General features: G+C 43.8%; 1 protein-coding gene across 1 annotated transcript; it reads left to right on the top strand.

The window, feature by feature from the left end:
* The first annotated feature begins 6971 nt into the window (after positions 1 to 6971).
* LOC121572249 (1-acylglycerol-3-phosphate O-acyltransferase ABHD5) lies at positions 6972 to 18858 on the top strand. The gene is made up of 7 exons (XM_041884217.1): positions 6972 to 7198; positions 8049 to 8128; positions 8261 to 8696; positions 9359 to 9513; positions 15356 to 15467; positions 15541 to 15721; positions 18712 to 18858. Exons 1-7 carry the CDS (start codon positions 7158 to 7160, stop codon positions 18850 to 18852), a joined length of 1146 nt encoding a protein of 381 aa, XP_041740151.1. The 5' UTR covers positions 6972 to 7157; the 3' UTR covers positions 18853 to 18858.
* The last annotated feature ends 1867 nt before the right edge of the window (positions 18859 to 20725 follow it).

Here is a 20725-nt window from a genome sequence, read left to right as displayed (position 1 = left end):
CACTATTGTTTTCAAGTGAGTGCAACATTTTACTGTAGACTGCAGTGAAAATATCATTTGAATAACGGTGCAAAAGCCCTGTGATTTGAATGTTTCATTCCATTTGGATCAGTTGTGGGTCCTCTCTGGACAGTTTATAAGGTCTAGAAAGGCACAGTAGAAGGGCAGTCTAGCTGTATTTTTTACATCTGATACTGAGATGCACTGTCTGTTGCAGATCATTATTCTCCCAAATCGTCCGATTTTTAACAGGCTGTTTAACACGCGCTCTGCCTCCTCTCCAATCCGAGCAGCTATTCCTCGTGCACCTAGAACCTAATGCTTCAATATAGACTAAATATTTGTAATTTACTTTTAAATGAATTACTTTTTCTATGTGGCATTAACACAACCAGTCACATTGTTTTCATCTGATTAGGCTACTTCAAAAATGTCCAGTAGGCACGCGCACGTTCGTCCAAAATGTAATTCCAGTATCCTCAAAATGGGTTGACATTAAAAAGGTTTCCGTTCAGCCTTTTTATGCGAGAAAAGTACATGTCGGCCTGTGTCATGACAGGCCTGATGGAAACAGCACATTTGTAGGTAAACTTATCGTAAGAGTAGAGGTGTTAACCCCGGTGTCCTGGCTAAATTCCCAGACTGGCCCTCATACCATAATGGGCACCTATTCAGCCCCAGCTTCCAATTGGCTCATTCATGCCCCCCCTCCTCTCCATTGTAACTATTCCCCAGGTCGTTGCAGTAAATGAGAACGTGTTGTCAGTCAACTGACCTGGTAAAATAAGTACATTTAGGTGGGATCATTTTGTGTCAGTAACGTTTATTATGTGAGAAATTGCGGTGGGAACGTTTTTATGCGCAACTATTGATATAATAACCATCACGTTGAAGTAAATTTGGGAGTCACATGATGATATGTTGTGTGGTCCTCCCAGTACGATTTACGAAATGCAGTTTATTCGGCTACAGATAAAATAAATTCTGATGAACATCGCAGGGTGGTGAAAGTGCACGGTGATGAGCTTGATGCTCCTTTCAATAGATATCGAGGGTCTTATTCTGGTGACATGATGATCGATGCTTAGCTGCCATTTGACAAATAAAAATAATCTTGCACCTTTGTCCATGTGGTTCTCTGTAGCTCAGCTGGTAGAGCACGGCGCTTGTAACGCCAAGGTAGTGGGTTCGATCCCCGGGACCACCCATACACAAAAAAATGTATGCACGCATGACTGTAAGTCGCTTTGGATAAAAGCGTCTGCTAAATGGCATATTATATTATATTATTATAATAATCTCATCATGTAGGCTATACCTGCACTGTATCTGGGAGCTGTTGGCTAGAGCGCACGTGCCAATACCAGAGTGGTTTATATATAAAACTATACCTACACAACATATTTTGTGACAAAACCATCAGTAGGCCTAGAGTTGAAAATGCCATGGAAACCCATTTAACTTGTATTTTTGTATTCGGTACATGGGAATGTAACCGCAAAAGTTATTTTTGTGCGCACAATGTATTTACGCACAGACTTTTATCTGCAACAAGTCAATTTGATTGAAATTCAACTCTGGTGGGGAAAATGCGCCAATTGTTTTTATGCAGATTGTTGAATATTCCCATTGAAATCTGTCGCCAATTGGATGGAAACGTAGCTATAGACACCCTAAAGCAGCGTTTCCCAGACTCGTTCCTCGAACCCGAAGGGGTGCATGTTTAGTTTTTTGCCCTAACACTACACAGCTGATTAAAATGATCAAAGCTTGATGATTAGTTGGTAATTTGAATCAGCTGTGTAGTGCCAGGGCAAAAAACCAAAAAGTGCACCCCATGGGGTCCCGAGGACCGAGTTTGGGGAAACCCTGCCCTAAAGACTCTGGCAAGTGTGCTAGTCCAATGTCTCTTAAATTATGCCTGCACCTCATGGTTCACCAGCAGCCCCAACCATACAGACCAGCCAAAACAAGCGTGTAAGAATTGTACTTATAGTCCCCCATCACACTCATCTGGAGGTGGAGCATTTTAAGCAGCTATGCCGGCTATCTGTGGAAATAGTACTAATTCAACTCGGTCTGGTCCACAGAATTATAACGGACTCAGCCTCCATGTATCTATCCAAATATTTTTCATTTGTTAGGGATGTCCACCAGCATAATACCAGAGACTCTAATATTGATTGTTTTAAATATAAGAGTCTATCAGGTAAGAACCTATTTTTATATACCGGCGCTGTTGAATGGAACAAACTACCACAGCAACTCAAAGCCTTACCAACCATAAGCACTTTTTAAAAGAATGTCAAAAGCTGGCTAATGTGTGAACAGTATAAGCTTTTTTGTGTGTGTATCTCTGTACTGTGTCTGCGTCTATTTAATTGTAAATGTATTTATGTAAAAAATAGGAACCACAATGGAAATATGTCCCCGTTGTTAAGACCGCAGGTAGTTTAGTGGTTAAGAGCGTTGTGCCAGTAACCGAAAGGTCGCTGGTTCTAATCCCTGAGCCGACTATGTGAAAAATCTGTCGATGTTCCCTTAAGAAAGGCACTTAACCCTAAGAGTTCATGTAAATCGCTCTGGATAAGAGTGTTAACATATAGACTAATATGCTATAAATTGTGTTCTTACACTGGTACAGTTATGCCCTATGAGAGATGTACAACTGCGCATGTGCGAAAATAAACAAAGGGCATTTTCCCGCGTTCTGGTTGAAAACACCAACGATGAACATGTGTGTTTATTCCTCCGTTAAGTAAGCCGGTATTCCTGTCCTGAAGATGACCGCACCAACAGGTTATGGGCCCAGGAGGGAACATGGAAGCCGATGGAATAGATTATGTTTCGACGGAGATGAAAAAAACTACGAGTTATGGGAGACGAAGTTTTTGGGACACTTGCGTTTGCTAGGGCTAAAGGCCACCATATTGAGCGTGGATGAAGATGAAGAAGACGGAGAGAAAAATGAAGAAGCCTACGCCGAATTGATACAGGTTTTGGATGATAAAAGTCTTTCCCTGATAATGAGAGAAGCAGCAGATGATGGGAGAAAAGCGTTGAAGATATTGAGGGAACATTATGCAGGTAAAGGGAAGCCACGTGTGATTAGCCTCTACACTGAGCTAACTTCTCTTCAGAAAGCCAGTGACGAAGAGTGTTACGGATTATATCATTCGTGCTGAGACGGCTATTACAGCACTGAGGAATGCTGAAGAGACTTTAAGTGACGGGCTGTTGATTGCAATGATTCTGAAAGGTTTGCCCGAATCATTTAAGCCGTTTGCCATCCACATAACGCAGAGTGACGAGCCAACAACTTATGGCAAGTTCAAAACCAAGTTGAGGAGCTATGAAAGCACCGAGAAGTTTAGCGCCATTTCCACTGACGACAACGTGATGAAGGCAAGTAACAATAAAGTTAGCTGGCCAAGAGGAAGAGATAAAGGGACCGAGATAACCTGCTTCAACTGTGGCCGGAAAGGGCACAAGGCCCGGGAATGTACTGTTACTGGAGAGCACAGAGAACGGAGACAGTGGTGTAGTTTTTGCAAGCGCTCCACTCATACTGACGCAAATTGCAGACGAAAAGGAAGAGACAATGTGAAACAAGCAACAGATGCTGAAGGCCACACATTTGCATTCAAAATAAGTGACTGTCAGCTTCGTGGACTGAAACATAAAGGGCTGATGGTTGATACGGGAGCAACGTCACATATAGTCACGGACATCGGGAAGTTTAAGGAGTTTGACGAGACTTTCAAACCGGAAAAACATTCCGTGGAGCTGGCTGATGGAACAAGAACGAATGGTGTCGCGGAGAGGAGAGGTGCAGCGGAGGTTTACCTGAGAGACAACACGGGTCGTCGGGTGAAAACAACGCTGACGAAGGCGCTGTACGTGCCGTCGTTTCCACAGGACATTTTCTCTGTTAAAGCAGCGACAGCCAACGGAGCTTCAGTCAACTTTCGACAGGGGTGTAACAAGCTCATCCACAAGAACGGTACCACTTTTGACATCGAGAGTACGATAGACTTTACTATCTTAACACTGTAAGTGATGAAAATGATGATGGATGTCATGGGTGCTATGATATTCACACATGGCACAAAATTCTTGGCCACTGTAATTTTGAGGATGTGTCAAAGTTAGAAAATGTGACAGAGGGAATGAAAATCAAAGGTAAGATTGACAAATCTACCCTCAACTGTGAAATCTGCACACAGGGAAAATTTGTTCAGAGCAGAAACAGAGAGCCTGATGAAAAGGCAAAAGCAGCTCTTGAGCTTGTGCACACTGATTTGGCTGGCCCTATTGAGCCAGAGGCGAAAGATGGGTTCAGATATACTCTAGCATTTACGGATGATTATTCAGGGGCAGTTTTTGTGTATTTCCTAAAAGCAAAAAGTGATACTGTAAAAGCTACTGAGGAGTTTATTGCTGATGTGGCCCCTTATGGAAAAATAAAGTGTGTCAGGTCAGATAATGGCACAGAGTACACAGCCAAAGAGTTCCAGTCACTGCTCAGTAAGAATGCCATAAGACATGAAACTTCAGCCCCCTTACTCACCCCATCAAAATGGGACCGCTGAGAGAAATTGGAGAACACTGTTTGAAATGGCAAGATGCATGCTACTTGAGAGCAACCTACCAAAGAAATTGTGGACATATGCTGTAATGACTGCTGCAGTAATTCGCAATAGGTGTTACAATAAGCGTGTAGGACAGACTCCACACTACATGTTTACTGGGAGAAAGCCTGATCTTTCAAAGATGAAAGAATTTGGATCTGTTTGCTATGCATACAGACAGAACAAGAAAAAGTTGGACTCAAGATGTGAAAAGGGTATTTTTGTCGGGTATGATAAAAATAGTCCAGCATACCTAGTCTACTACCCAGACACTGGAAAAGTTCTTAAAAACAGATTAGTCAAGTTCGTTACAAAAGGTGTAGTCGAACGCCAAACTCAGACAGATTTGGAAATGAGTGATGATCTTCGTGGGGAGAGATTTCAATCCCCCATGCCAAAAGCCAAGATGGCAGATCAAAATTCCGAAGAGACACAAGATGTGCAAATCGAGACTTCAGATAGTCAGAGTCCACGCTATCCAGACAGAGAGAGGAAGAAGCCACAGTACTTAAAAAGACTATGAGTGTAAAGTGAAGTGTGATGACCAGATACCACCTAGTGTTGACTACTGCTACAGAGTAATGTGCAATGCACCACAAACCTTCAAAGAAGCAATGATTTCACCAAAATCAGAGATTTGGGCTACTGCTATGAAGGAGGAGATGGATTCCCTTAGGGAAAATGATACATTCACATTGACCACACTGCCAGAGGGTAAAAATGCAGTGGGGGGCAGGTGGGTCTATGCGGTCAAAAACAATTCAGATGAGACTGAGACATACAAGGCAAGATATGTTGCAAAGGGATATAGTCAAGTGGCAGGAATAGACTATAAGGAGACTTTTTCTCCAACTGCAAATATGACATCAGTACGTTGTTTGATGCAGCTAGCAGCTCAGTATGACTTAGAGTTACATCAGATGGATGTCAAAACAGCATATCTACATGCTCCTATTGACTGTGAAGTGTACATGGAGCAACCAGAGGGTTTTGAAGTCAGGTCAGATACAGGTGAGCAACTAGTCTGCAAACTGAACAAGTCACTGTACGGCCTGAAACAGTCAGGAAGGAACTGGAACAAAATGTTGCATGATCACCTTAGTGAAAATGGTTTTACACAGAACCCAGCTGATCACTGTGTTTACAACAAACAAACTGCAACAGAAAGGATCATTTTGATAATTTGGGTCGATGATCTAATTATCGCTGCTAGTGATAGTGACTCACTCACAAGTGTAAAAGAAATGTTAAGTAACGAAGTTCAAAAATGAAAAATTCTTGGGTTATATGTTTGGAATGTAAACTGACATTTGTGAGATGTATAACTGTAAGCTAAATGTGTTGATAGTTAGGTTGAATACGACTTGTACAGTATAAGAGCAAGTGGGGGTGTTAACATATAGACTAATATGCTATAAATTGTGTTCTTACACTGGTACAGTTATGCCCTATGAGAGATGTACAACTGCGCATGTGCGAAAATAAACAAAGGGCATTTTCCCGCGTTCTGGTTGAAACACCAACGATGAACATGTGTGTTTATTCCTCCGTTAAGTAAGCCGGTATTCCTGTCCTGAAGATGACCGCACCAACAAAGAGCGTCTGCTAAATGACTAAAATGTTATCGTGCGATCCCGGTCACTTAAAAAAATATTTGTACTGTGTATATATGTATTTTTTTAAACTTACAAATAAAATCAATCAATCAATCCAAACTGTGCAGTGGCCAATTGATGAATGGAAAGAGACATATGTTACAAAACACTAAAAAGTTTAATGACATTCGTAAATTGTCAAGCCAAGCCTTCGATACTGGGTAAACCTACAAGGTAGTGAGGGATGTATTTTCTGTTTGTTGAGATTGACAGTGTATTTATTGTGGCGTTAAAATCGCAAACCATGATATTGAAGCGCCTGAAGTCGGTATGCTTTGTTTATTGGTTGTGTGGTGCATTGGCACAGAAACCTGTTGGTGGAAAATGTGTTGCATATATTATAAATATGGCATCAAAATGTTGAAAATCTGATTTCCCCCTACCTGATCATTGTCTGCAACCGGCTCTGATCATAGTGTAGGTGTAATGAAACAGGCAGGGAGAGTGAGCTCGTCGGTGGTGGTCGGCGAACCTTCAACCTTCTGGCCCGTAGCCCTGCGTGGAATCGATTGTGCCACAAAAGCATGCTGAAGTGACAAAGTCCATATCATATCCACGTTTATGAACACAGGGTCGCAACAGTTATTGGTATTTGTGGCCGTAAATATTATTTTGAGGGGGGGGGGGGGGGGGCCTTTTTGTTTTAGTTTTTTACAATACAAGGGGAAGGTCATGTGAAAATATTTTTAATTTTGGGGAGGGGGGTGCATTTTGTTTTAGGACACCTAGAGTCGAACTGTCCCTAACAATTGCCCCCGCTCTCCCCTATTGGCTATTATCACGCCTGAAGATGGTGTGTGAGGTGGTGTTCCCGATTACCACTCCTACTTAGTTTCTCTGCATGGATGACAGATAATCATCACATTTCACTATGAGGAGGATGGCGGAGGAGCTGCAACCAGCCGAGCACGGGTGAGTGGATTTTAATATACTTTTTACGAAGTTATTATGATGAGCTAGTCTAAACCGTTCCAAATCCACAATTTACAGACTATTTAAGGAATGATTGGCTACCCCGTTGCGCGATATGCCTCATCGTTAATGACGTTCTTTTTTTTAAAAGCCCAATTACTTGATTTTAGTAGGCCCGACTAGAATTCAAATGCATAGCCATATAGCGCCTCTTCCATGAAATCTTTGAATTCACTAAAATATGTCCGATTTTGGGACAAAATGATGCATGTTATTTTATTTTTATTAAATGATCTACCTTGACAAATGGAAATATTCCTTCCTGTGAACTTGGTGCCGCTACGTCACGTGGACCTTTGAATGGACAGTATTTATTACAGAATGACATCGCTCAGTGGAGATAAGATTATTCGACCGTGGATATGTCTGTCACTACCAAGACACAGACACACAACCACCAGGCATTATAGCCAGCCACATAACTTTGTGACATTACGAATGCGTTTCAAACCTGTAGCTAAAAATACTCTTATCATTGATTCCATAAAGGGTTTTGTTCCTTGTTACACTGAAAGGAAGACCCAATAGATCGTACATTACCCTATCTTACTATTCAGCCAGAGGGAGACCTTGTTGCACATTGGTTGTAATGTTGTTTTAAATTAAACATAGCTAGACTACTGTAGATAAGGGGACGTTATTGTAGAAGTTTGTTTATAAGGCTGTCGTTGTTTTAGAAGTCTGACTCCGTGATCGTTGGACGTCAAAGTTCACTGAGTCACTGGGTTTATGAGTTTACTTCGAGAACATCAGCAGGATCCTTTACGCAATGTTGTGTGTGCTGGTCCAGGTGGATATCCAGTTGGCTTCCATCTTGGTGCCCCACCTCCCCTTCTCAGCTGAAGGATGCAGAGGACAAAATGCTCAAGGGTAAGAGTGTGTGCCTACATCCTGTCTCCTACCCATCATACTTGCACATCTTATCTCCTCTCTCTTATTTTGCGCTCCCTCCCTGTTCCCTCCATCTCTCTCCTCCATCCCTCCATCCATTTCTCTCCTCAGCTGTGAAGACCCCATTCTCCAGGCAAGATGTCCCGATATCCAATGGCAACTATCTCTGGACCATAGCCTTCAACGCCAAGGCACATCCCTCCCCCCAGCCCCAGTCTCAGCCTCATCCCACTTCTCTCCAGCCCTCTCTCCAGCCCCATCCCCGTCCTCCGCTGGTGCTTCTCCATGGGTTTGGGGGTGGTGTGGGTCTGTGGGCTCAGAACCTGGACTCTCTGTGTGGCAGTGGAGCAGTGTATGCCCTGGATCTGCTGGGTTTCGGTCGAAGCAGCAGGCCCCTGTTCAGCATGGACCCACAGGGGGCAGAGGAGCAGTTCCTAGGGGCCCTGGAGGAGTGGAGAGACAGGGTGGGCCTGGAGGAGATTATCCTGCTGGGACACAACCTGGGAGGATACCTGGCTGCTGCATACACACTCACACACCCACACAGGTTAGAGGGGGGGGTCGTGTGTGTGGTGTGTGTGTGTGTGTGTGTGGTGTGTGTGTTTGTGTTCACACTGTGTGTTCATACGTACACTGAGTGTACAAAACATTAAGGACACCTGCTCTTTCCATGACATACAGTAGACTGACAAGGTGAATCCAGGTGAAAGCTATGAACCCTTATTGATGTCACTTGTTAAATCCACTTTAATCAGTGTAGATGAAGGGGAGGAGACAGGTTAAAGAAGGATTTTTAAGCCTTGAGACAATTGAGACATGGATTGTGTATGTGTGCCATTAGGAGGTTGAATGGACAAGACGAAATATTTAAACGCCTTTGAACGGGGTATGGTAGTAGGTGCAAAGTGCACCAGTTTGTGTCAAGAACTGCAACGCTGCTGGGTTTTTCACGCTCAGCAGTTTCCCGTGTGTATCAAGAATGGTCCACCTCCCAAAGGACATCCAGCCAACTTGGCACAACTGTGGGAACCATTTCAAACAACATGGGCCAGCATCCCTGTCGAACGCTTTCAACACCTTATAGAGTCCATGCCCTGAGGAATTGAGGCTGTTCTGAGGTCAAAAGGGTGGGGTGCAACTCAATATTAGGAAGGTGTCCTTAATGTTGTGTACACTCAGTGTATGTGTTCACACTGTGTGTGTTTACAGGGTAAAACACCTGATCCTTGTGGAGCCCTGGGGGTTCCCGGCCCGCCCAGAGAGCCTGGATCAGGAGAAGTCAATCCCAGTGTGGATCAGAGCCATGGGGGTCGTCATGAATCCCTTCAACCTCCTGGCTACACTAAGACTGGCTGGGCCACTGGGTACGATAAATATATACTAAGACTGGCTGGACCACTGGGTACGATAAATATACTAAGACTGGCTGGACCACTGGGTACGATAGATATATACTAAGACTGGCTGCACCACTGGGTACGATAGATATACTAAGACTGGCTGGACCACTGGGTACGATAGATATATACTAAGACTGGCTGCACCACTGGGTACGATAGATATACTAAGACTGGCTGGACCACTGGGTACGATAAATATATACTAAGACTGGCTGCACCACTGGGTACGATAGATATACTAAGACTGGCTGGACCACTGGGTACGATAGATATACTAAGACTGGCTGGACCACTGGGTACGATAGATATACTAAGACTGGCTGGACCACTGGGTACGATAGATATACTAAGACTGGCTGGACCACTGGGTACGATAGATATACTAAGACTGGCTGGACCACTGGGTACGATAAATATATACTAAGACTGGCTGGACCACTGGGTACGATAAATATATACTAAGACTGGCTGGACCACTGGGTACGTATAAATATATACTAAGACTGGCTGGACCACTGGAGTACGATAAATATATACTAAGACTGGCTGGACCACTGGGTACGATAAATATATACTAAGACTGGCTGGACCACTGGGTACGATAGATATATATATATACTAAGACTGGCTGCACCACTGGGTACGATAGATATACACTAAGACTGGCTGGACCACTGGGTACGATAAATATACTAAGACTGGCTGGACCACTGGGTACGATAGATATATACTAAGACTGGCTGCACCACTGGGTACGATAGATATACTAAGACTGGCTGGACCACTGGGTACGATAGATATATACTAAGACTGGCTGCACCACTGGGTACGATAGATATACTAAGACTGGCTGGACCACTGGGTACGATAAATATATACTAAGACTGGCTGCACCACTGGGTACGATAAATATATACTAAGACTGGCTGCACCACTGGGTACGATAAATATATACTAAGACTGGCTGCACCACTGGGTACGATAAATATATACTAAGACTGGCTGGACCACTGGGTACGATAGATATACTAAGACTGGCTGGACCACTGGGTACGATAGATATACTAAGACTGGCTGGACCACTGGGTACGATAGATATACTAAGACTGGCTGGACCACTGGGTACGATAGATATACTAAGACTGGCTGGACCACTGGGTACGATAGATATACTAAGACTGGCTGGACCACTGGGTACGATAAATATATACTAAGACTGGCTGGACCACTGGGTACGATAAATATATACTAAGACTGGCTGGACCACTGGGTACGATAAATATATACTAAGACTGGCTGGACCACTGGGTACGATAAATATATACTAAGACTGGCTGGACCACTGGGTACGATAAATATATACTAAGACTGGCTGGACCACTGGGTACGATAGATATATATATATACTAAGACTGGCTGCACCACTGGGTACGATAGATATACACTAAGACTGGCTGGACCACTGGGTACGATAGATATACTAAGACTGGCTGGACCACTGGGTACGATATATATATACTAAGACTGGCTGGACCACTGGGTACGATATATATATACTAAGACTGGCTGGACCACTGGGTACGATATATATATACTAAGACTGGCTGGACCACTGGGTACGATAGATATACTAAGACTGGCTGGACCACTGGGTACGATAAATATATACTAAGACTGGCTGCACCACTGGGTACGATAAATATATACTAAGACTGGCTGCACCACTGGGTACGATAAATATATACTAAGACTGGCTGCACCACTGGGTACGATAAATATATACTAAGACTGGCTGGACCACTGGGTACGATAGATATACTAAGACTGGCTGGACCACTGGGTACGATATATATACTAAGACTGGCTGGACCACTGGGTACGATAGATATACTAAGACTGGCTGGACCACTGGGTACGATAGATATACTAAGACTGGCTGGACCACTGGGTACGATAGATATACTAAGACTGGCTGGACCACTGGGTACGATAAATATATACTAAGACTGGCTGGACCACTGGGTACGATAAATATATACTAAGACTGGCTGGACCACTGGGTACGATAAATATATACTAAGACTGGCTGGACCACTGGGTACGATAAATATATACTAAGACTGGCTGGACCACTGGGTACGATAGATATATATATATACTAAGACTGGCTGCACCACTGGGTACGATAGATATACACTAAGACTGGCTGGACCACTGGGTACGATAGATATACTAAGACTGGCTGGACCACTGGGTACGATATATATATACTAAGACTGGCTGGACCACTGGGTACGATATATATATACTAAGACTGGCTGGACCACTGGGTACGATAGATATACTAAGACTGGCTGCACCACTGGGTACGATAGATATACTAAGACTGGCTGCACCACTGGGTACGATAGATATACTAAGACTGGCTGGACCACTGGGTACGATATATATATATACTAAGACTGGCTGGACCACTGGGTACGATAGATATACTAAGACTGGCTGGACCACTGGGTACGATATATATATACTAAGACTGGCTGGACCACTGGGTACGATAAATATATACTAAGACTGGCTGGACCACTGGGTACGATATATATATACTAAGACTGGCTGCACCACTGGGTACGATAAATATATACTAAGACTGGCTGGACCACTGGGTACGATAAATATATATATACTAAGACTGGCTGGACCACTGGGTACGATAGATATACTAAGACTGGCTGGACCACTGGGTACGATATATATATACTAAGACTGGCTGGACCACTGGGTACGATAAATATATACTAAGACTGGCTGGACCACTGGGTACGATAAATATATATATACTAAGACTGGCTGGACCACTGGGTACGATAGATATACTAAGACTGGCTGGACCACTGGGTACGATATATATATATACTAAGACTGGCTGGACCACTGGGTACGATAGATATACTAAGACTGGCTGCACCACTGGGTACGATAGATATACTAAGACTGGCTGGACCACTGGGTACGATAGATATACTAAGACTGGCTGGACCACTGGGTACGATAGATATATACTAAGACTGGCTGCACCACTGGGTACGATAGATATACTAAGACTGGCTGCACCACTGGGTACGATAGATATACTAAGACTGGCTGCACCACTGGGTACGATAGATATACTAATACTGGCTGGACCACTGGGTACGATAGATATACTAAGACTGGCTGGACCACTGGGTACGATAAATATATACTAAGACTGGCTGCACCACTGGGTACGATAGATATACTAAGACTGGCTGCACCACTGGGTACGATAGATATACTAAGACTGGCTGGACCACTGGGTACGATAGATATACTAAGACTGGCTGCACCACTGGGTACGATAGATATACTAAGACTGGCTGCACCACTGGGTACGATAGATATACTAAGACTGGCTGGACCACTGGGTACGATATACAGTTGAAGTCGGAAGTTTACATACATTTAGGTTGGAGTCATTAAAACTCGTTTTTCCACCACTCCACACATTTCTTGTTAACAAACTATCATTTTGGCAAGTCGGTTAGGACATTTACTTTGTGCATGACAAAAGTACTTTTTCTAACAATTGTTTACAGACAGATTATTTAATTTATAATTCACTGTATCACAATTCCAGTGGGTCAGAAGTTTACATACACTAAGTTGACGGTGCCTTTAAACAGCTTGGAAAATTCCAGAAAATGATGTCATGGCTTTAGAAGCTTCTGATAGGCTAATTGACATAATTTGAGTCAATTGGAGGTGTACCTGTGGATGTATTTCAAGGCCTACCTTTAAACTCAGTGCCTCTTTGCTCGACATCATGGGAAAATAAAAAGAAATCAGCCAAGACCTCAGAAGAAAAATTGTAGACCTCCACAAGTCTGGTTCATCCTTGGGAGCAATTTCCAAACGGCTGAAGGTACCACGTTCATCTGTACAAACAATAGTACGCAAGTATAAACACCATGGGACCATGCAGCCGTCATACCGCTCAGGAAGGAGACACGTTCTGTCTCCTAGAGACTAACATACTTTGGTGCGAAAAGTGCAAATCAATCCCAGAACAACAGCAAAGGACCTTGTGAAGATGCTGGAGGAAACAGGTACAAAAGTATCTATATCCACAGTAAAACAAGTCCTATATCGACATAACCTGAAAGGCCGCTCAGCAAGGAAGAAGCCACTGCTCCAAAACCGCCATAAAAAAGCCAGACTACGGTTTGCAACTGCACATGGGGACAAAGATTGTACTTTTTGGAGAAATGTTCTCTGGTCTGATGAAACAAAAATAGAACTGTTTGCCCATAATGACCATCGTTATGTTTGGAGGAAAAAAGGGGGTAGCTTGCAAGCCGAAGAACACCATCCCAACCGTGAAGCACGGGGGTGGCAGCATCATGCTGTGGGGGTGCTTTGCTGCAGGAGGGACTGGTGCACTTCACAAAATAGATGGCATCATGAGGAAGGAAAATTATGTGGATATATTGAAGCAACATCTCAAGACATCAGTCAGGAAGTTAAAGCTTGGTCGCAAATGGGTCTTCCAAATGGACAATGGCCCCCAAGCATACTTCCAAAGTTGTGGCAAAATGGCTTAAGGACAACAAAGTCAAGGTATTGGAGTGGCCATCACAAAGCCCTGACCTCAATCCTATAGAACATTTGTGGGCAGAACTGAAAAAGCGTGTGCGAGCAAGGAGGCCTACAAGCCTGACTCAGTTACACCAGCTCTGTCAGGATGAATGGGCCAAAATTCACCCAACTTATTGTGGGAAGCTTGTGGAAGGCTACCCGAAACGTTTGACCCAAGTTAAACAATTTGAAGGCAATGCTACCAAATACTAATTGAGTGTATGTAAACTTCTGACCCACTGGGAATGTGATTAAATAAATAAAAGCTGAAATAAATAATTCTCTCTACTATTATTCTGACATTTCACATTCTTAAAATAAAGTGGTGATCCTAACTGACCTAAGACAGGGAATCTTTACTAGGATTAAATGTCAGTAATTGTGAAATACAGAGTTTTTAAATATATTTAGCTAAGGTGTATGTAAGCTTCCGACTTCAACTGCATATATACTAAGACTGGCTGGACACTACATCCACACACACAAGTTGAAAGATGTTACAGCATAAAGGTGTTAATTGGTGGGATATTCCCTTCTCCCTCCCTCCATCCCCCTATCTCCATCCCTCTCTCCATTCCTCCCTCCCTCCATCCCTCTCTCTCTCCATTCCTCCTCCCTCCCTCCCTCCCTTCATCCCTCTCTCCATTCGTCCCTCCCTCCCTCCCTCCTTTTCTCTCTCCATTCATCCCTCTCTCCATTCCTTCCCTCTCTCCATCCCTCCCTCCCTCCATTCCTCCTGCATTCCTCCCTCCATCCCTCTCTCCATTCCTCCTGCATCCCTCTCTCCATCCCTCTCTCCATCCCTCTCTCCATTCCTCCCTCCTTCCCTCTCTCCATTCCTCCTGCATCCCTTCTCCCTCCCTCCTCCATCCCTCCCTCCCTCCTTTCCTCTCTCCATTCATCCCTCTCTCCATCTCTCTCTCCTTTCCTCCTCCATCCCTCCATTCATCCCTCCCTCCTTCCCTCTCTCCATTCATCCCTCCTCCCTCCTTTCCTCTCTCCATCTCTCCATTCATCCCTCCCTCCATTCCTCTCTCCATTCCTCTCTCCTTTCCTCCATTCCTCTCTCCATCCCTCTCTCCTTTCCTCCTCCATCCCTCTCTCCATCCCTCTCTCCATTCCTCTCTCCATTCCTCTCTTACTCCCTCAGGTCCTATGTTGGTCCAGACCATCAGGTCAGATTTTAAACAGAAGTACTCTTCAGTGTTTGATGACAACACTGTATCAGACTACATCTACCATCTCAATGCACAGACGCCCAGGTAGGTACACACGTACACGTACACACACGCACACGCACACGCACACGCATTAACATCCGTTCTTGCTCCATAGTGGTGAAACAGCGTTTAGGAACATGACAGTACCATGTGGTTGGGCTAAGAGACCGATGCTAGATCGTATCGGACAGATCCGACCCGACATTCCCATATCCATCATCTACGGGTCCCGATCCAGCATCGACAGTGACTCGGGATACACTCTCCAGAAAACCAGACCGGATGTGGACATCATCGTGAGTTGATGATCCATGTAGCAAGTTTTCTAAATGTGTTATGAAATGGATCGGTCATTCATGCACAGCGTGTACAGTCTCTGTCTCTCGCTTCCCTAGTTCGTTTTCTCTCTCTCTCTCTCGCTCTCAATTCAAAGGGCTTTATGGCATGGGAAACATACAGTATGTTTAACAGTAAACATTACACTCACAAATGTTAAAAGAATATCGACATTTCAAATGTTCTATTACTGGCTATTTACAGTGTTGTAGCAATGAGAAAATAGTTTAAGTATGAAAGGGAAAATAAATAAACAGATAAATATAGGTTGTATTTACAATGGCGTTTGTTCTTCACTGGTTGCCCATTTCTTGTGGCAACAGGTCACAAATCAAACTTTTTTTGGAACACCATTATTGTTGTCTTACTGAGATTAACTGTCAGGGCCCAAGTTTGACAGAATCTGTGCAGAAGATCTAGGTGCTGCTGTAGGCCCTCCTTGGTTGGGGACAGAAGCACCAGATCATCTGCAAACAGTAAACATTTGACTTCAGATACTAGTAGGGTGAGGCCGGGTGCTGCAGACTGTTCTAAAGCCTGTGCCAATTCATTGATATACAGTGCATTCGGAAAGTGTTCAGACCTTTGCCCTTTTTCCACATTTTGTTATGTAACAGCCTTATTTTAAAATTGATTAAATAAATAAAAATCGTCATCAATCTACACACAATACCCCATAATGACAAAGCGAAAACAGGTACCAATAATTTTTTTTGCAGCATTGAAGGTCCCTAAGAACACAGTGGCCTCCATCATTCTTACATGGAAGAAGTTTAGAACCACCAAGACTCTTCCTAGAGCTGGCCGCCCGGCCAAACTGAGCAATCAGGGGAGAAGGGCCTTGGTCAGGGATGTGACCAAGAACCCGATGGTCACTCTGAGAGAGCGCCAGAGTTCCTCTGTGGAGATGGGAGAACCTTACAGAAGGACAACCATCTCTGCAGCATTCCACCAATCAGGCCTTTATGGTAGAGTGGCCAGACGGAAGCCACTCCCCAGTAAAAGGCACATGAAAGCCCGCTTGGAGTTTGCCAAAAGGCACCTGAAGGACTCTCAGACCATGAGAAACAAGATTTTCTGGTCTGATGAAACCAAGATTGAACTCTTTGGCCTGAATGCCAAGCGTCACAGCTGGAGGAAACCTGGCACCATCCCTACCGGGAAGCATGGTGGTGGCAGCATCATGCTGTGGGGATGTTTTTCAGCGGCAGGGACTGGGAGACTAGTCAGGATCGAGGGAAAGATTAACAGAGCAAAGTACAGAGAGATCCTTGATGACAACCTGCTCCAGAGTGCTCAGGACCTCACACTGGGGTGAAGGTTCAACTTCCAACAGGACAACGACCCTAAGCACACAGCCAAGACAATGCAGGAGTGACTTCGGGACAAGTCTCTGAATGTCCTTGAGTGGCCCAGTCAGAGCCCGGACTTGAACCCGATCGAACATCTCTGGAGAGACCTGAAAATAGCTGTGCAGCGACGCTCCCCATCCAACCTGACAGAGCTTGAGAGGATCTGCCAAGAAGAATGGGAGAAACTCCCAAAATACAGGTGTGCCAAGCTTGTAGCGTCATACCCAAGAAGACTCAAGGATGTAATCGCTGCCAAAGGTGCTTCAACAAAGTACTGAGTAAAGGGTCTGAATACTTATGTAAATGTGATATTTCAGTTTTTAATAAATTAGCAGACATTTATAAAAACCTGTTTTTGCTTTGTAATTATGGGTTATTATGTGTAGATTGATGGGGAAAAAAACATTTTCATCAATTTTAGAATAAGGCTGTAACGTAACAAAATGTGGAAATAGTCAAGGGGTCTGAATACTTTCCGAAAGCACTGTATATGTTGAAGGGGGTGGAGCTTAAGCTTAATCCCTCTCACCCCACAGCCCTCTGTTTGTTTGTTTTTGCCAATTTTAACCACACAAATGTAGAAGTCTGCTGTTAATGATAATGCAGAGGATTTTCCCAAGGTTGCTGTTGACGCATATCCCACAGTAGGGATAGGGGTTGAATTTGTCTCCACTTCTGTGGATTGGGGTGATCAGTCCTTGGTTCCAAGTATTGGGGGAGGTTCCAGAGCTGAGGATGATGTTAAAGAGTTTAAGTATAGCCAATTGGAATTTGTGGGCTGTATATTTTATCATTTAATTTAGGTTACCATCAACACCACAGGCCTTTTTGGGTTGGAGGGGTTTGTATTTTGTCCTGTAGTTCATTCAATGTAGTTGAAGTATCCATTGGGTTCTAGTAGTCTTTAATAGCTGATTCTAAGATTTTATATTGATCATGTATATGTTTTTGTTGTTTGTTATAGAGCCAAACAGATTGGAGAAGTGGTTTATCCATACATCTCCGTTTTGGATAGATAGTTCTTTGTGTTGTTTGTTTAGTGTGTTCCAGATTTCCCAGAAGTGGTTAGATTCTATGGGTTCTTCAATTGCATTGAGCTGATTTCAGGCGTGCTGTTCTTTCTTTTTCCTTAGTGTATTTCTGTTATGTATTAGTGTTTCACCATAGTAAAGGTGGATTTCTGGGTCTCTCTGTGTTTTTGGTTGGATAGGTTCCTCAATTTCTTTCTTAGGTTTTTGCATTCTTCATCAAAACATTTGTCATTGTTGTTTAATCTTCTTAGGTTGTCTGGTTGAAATGTTTTGATTTTATAGTTAAGCTGAGAGGTCAAATATACTGTTTAGGTATTGAATTTGTTGTTGGTTAATTGTTTTCTGGTAGGTTTCCACACTACTTTCCTTCCATCTATAGCAATTTCTTAATAGTATGCAGTCTGTTCGGCTTTGATGCCTCATGATTACACATTACACTCACAAATGTTTCAAAGGAATAGAGACATTTCAAATGTTATATTATGGCTATGTACTGTGTTGTAACAATGTGCAAATAGTTAAAGTACAAAAGGGAAAATACATATTTTTCTCTCTCTCTCTCTCCAGGTGATAAGGGGAGGAGGTCACTATGTGTTTGCTGACCAGCCAGATGACTTCAATCAGAACGTTTTTCACATCCTAGCCAGGATGGAGGGAGGGAAGGATGAGAGGAGGGAGAGAAGGATGAGAGGAGGGAGAGAAGGATGAGAGGAGGGAGAGAAGGATGAGGGGAGAGAGGCAGAGGAGGAGGAGGAGGGGAGAGAGGCAGAGGAGGAGGAGGAGCGAGAGGCAGAGAAGGAGGAGCGGAGAGAGGCAGAGAAGGAGGAGGGGAGAGAGGCAGAGAAGGAGGAGGGGAGAGAGGCAGAGAAGGAGGAGGGGAGAGAGGCAGAGAAGGAGGAGGGGAGAGAGGCAGAGAAGGAGGAGGGGAGAGAGGCAGAGAAGGAGGAGGAGGAGAGAGGCAGAGAAGGAGGAGGGGAGAGAGGCAGAGAAGGAGGAGGGGAGAGAGGCAGAGAAGGAGGAGGAGAGAGAGGCAGAGAAGGAGGAGGAGAGAGAGGCAGAGGAGGAGAGAGGCGGAGGAGGAGGAGAGAGGCAGAGAAGGAGGAGGAGAGAGAGGCAGAGGAGTTGTGGCAGGAATAATTTCTTGGCTCTGAGGAGAAGGACCATTGTTTCTGGAAAATGTATTCTGATAAATTCTAAATCAATTATTTTTAATTACCACTAAAATTCCATGAAGAAAGGACAGAATGACAAACCAGATAAATATGTATAGCAGCCTAGAGGTAAATGGTGTTCTCTTCTTCCCTCTGTCGGTGAATGATGAAGAACTATAGGTTACATGTGTGCACTGCGGAGGCCCGTCTGGGGCTTGACCACTTTGGCCAATCAGAAAGTTGAGAAAAAAAAAAAAAAAGTCAAAATTCACTGTGTCTGCCTTGATGTTCATAAAACTCCACGGACCCCCCCTCTTGCGCAGTGGAACCCAGAATGATATGTGACCACTTGGTTACGGCGACACCATTCTGCCGAGGACACCCAAACCAGAGTGGCCACTGCAAAGCCCAAGAGCCTGACCCTCTCTGCAAGTTGCTGTAGCCCTGCATGGGATATTTAGCCTATATTGGCTATTGGTTGAGGCGCAGGGCCCGTTCTAGCTTGGTGTGTCAGGGTGGGCTATTGGTTGAGGCGCAGGGCCCGTTCTAGCTTGGTATGTCAGGGTGGGCAATTGGAAATGTGAATTGGGCCAAGTTGGAGGTAATAATGCATTTAAGTTATAGTTTATTGAGATGCATTAATACGCCACATAAAAGGCTGTTTTTACTGCAGTTCTATGTAGTAATGATTTATGTTCACTAGTTGGTCAATTGATTTGATAGCGTGTTTAATCTATGCAAATAAATTATATGAATTGATAGTTCACCTCTCTTTTATTCTGTAATAGGGTATATTATATATTGTAGCCATTTGATACAACGTGTAAGCTACCGAGCAGACTGATAGCCCATTGCATTGATCCCAAATCCTTAGGTAAGACTGTACAGTGCAATATTAATGTCAATACACACAAAAGGCTGACTGGGGATGGTGATTTCCCACAGCCAAAGTCCTGCAATAAGAACTAAGATGCTGATATTTGTCTAAACTCTTCACAGTTGTGTTCTGTGGGTGTAACCGAGTAGACTGATAACCCATTTCATTGCTCCACATTCCAACATTCCAACCTTGTTTAACATTATCTAGTCTAAATATGGCATGATTCACCCAAATTGTAACCATTTGCGTCACTTTCAAAGAGGTCCTTTTATTTTGAAGGTCGAACCCGCAAATTCCACTATTGTGGCTAGTCCTTATTGTGGCATAACACATAACCCGGTCCGGGTCGAGCCTCACTAGCCACTAGCCAGATGAAGCTAGCTGCCTGTTATAACGTTAGCTCTGGCTAGCTAGTTATGTTCATGAACTGAAGGTCGATTTCAATAGGAGAACAACAAGTGGCTACCTAGCTAATACTTACTCACATGGATTCCTAAATCATTGCTAAGAATATTGAAAATGACTGTAGTTTCTACTGTTCATTGATTTC

The sequence above is a fragment of the Coregonus clupeaformis genome, chromosome 8 (genome assembly GCF_020615455.1).
Source record: "Coregonus clupeaformis isolate EN_2021a chromosome 8, ASM2061545v1, whole genome shotgun sequence".
Classification (NCBI taxonomy): Eukaryota; Metazoa; Chordata; class Actinopteri; order Salmoniformes; family Salmonidae; genus Coregonus; species Coregonus clupeaformis.
The sequence above is the reverse complement of the archived record's forward strand: the minus strand, read 5'-3'. Positions and strand labels throughout refer to the sequence as shown.

Excerpts from the sequence above, each read along its gene's own strand:
- LOC121572249 (XM_041884217.1), top strand. The coding sequence starts at position 7,158 with ATGAGGAGGATGGCGGAGGAGCTGCAACCAGCCGAGCACGG. Across the intron at positions 7,199-8,048 it reads CTGCAACCAGCCGAGCACGG|GTGGATATCCAGTTGGCTTC; the intron begins GTGAGTGGATTT and ends GTGCTGGTCCAG. Across the intron at positions 15,722-18,711 it reads GACCGGATGTGGACATCATC|GTGATAAGGGGAGGAGGTCA; the intron begins GTGAGTTGATGA and ends CTCTCTCTCCAG.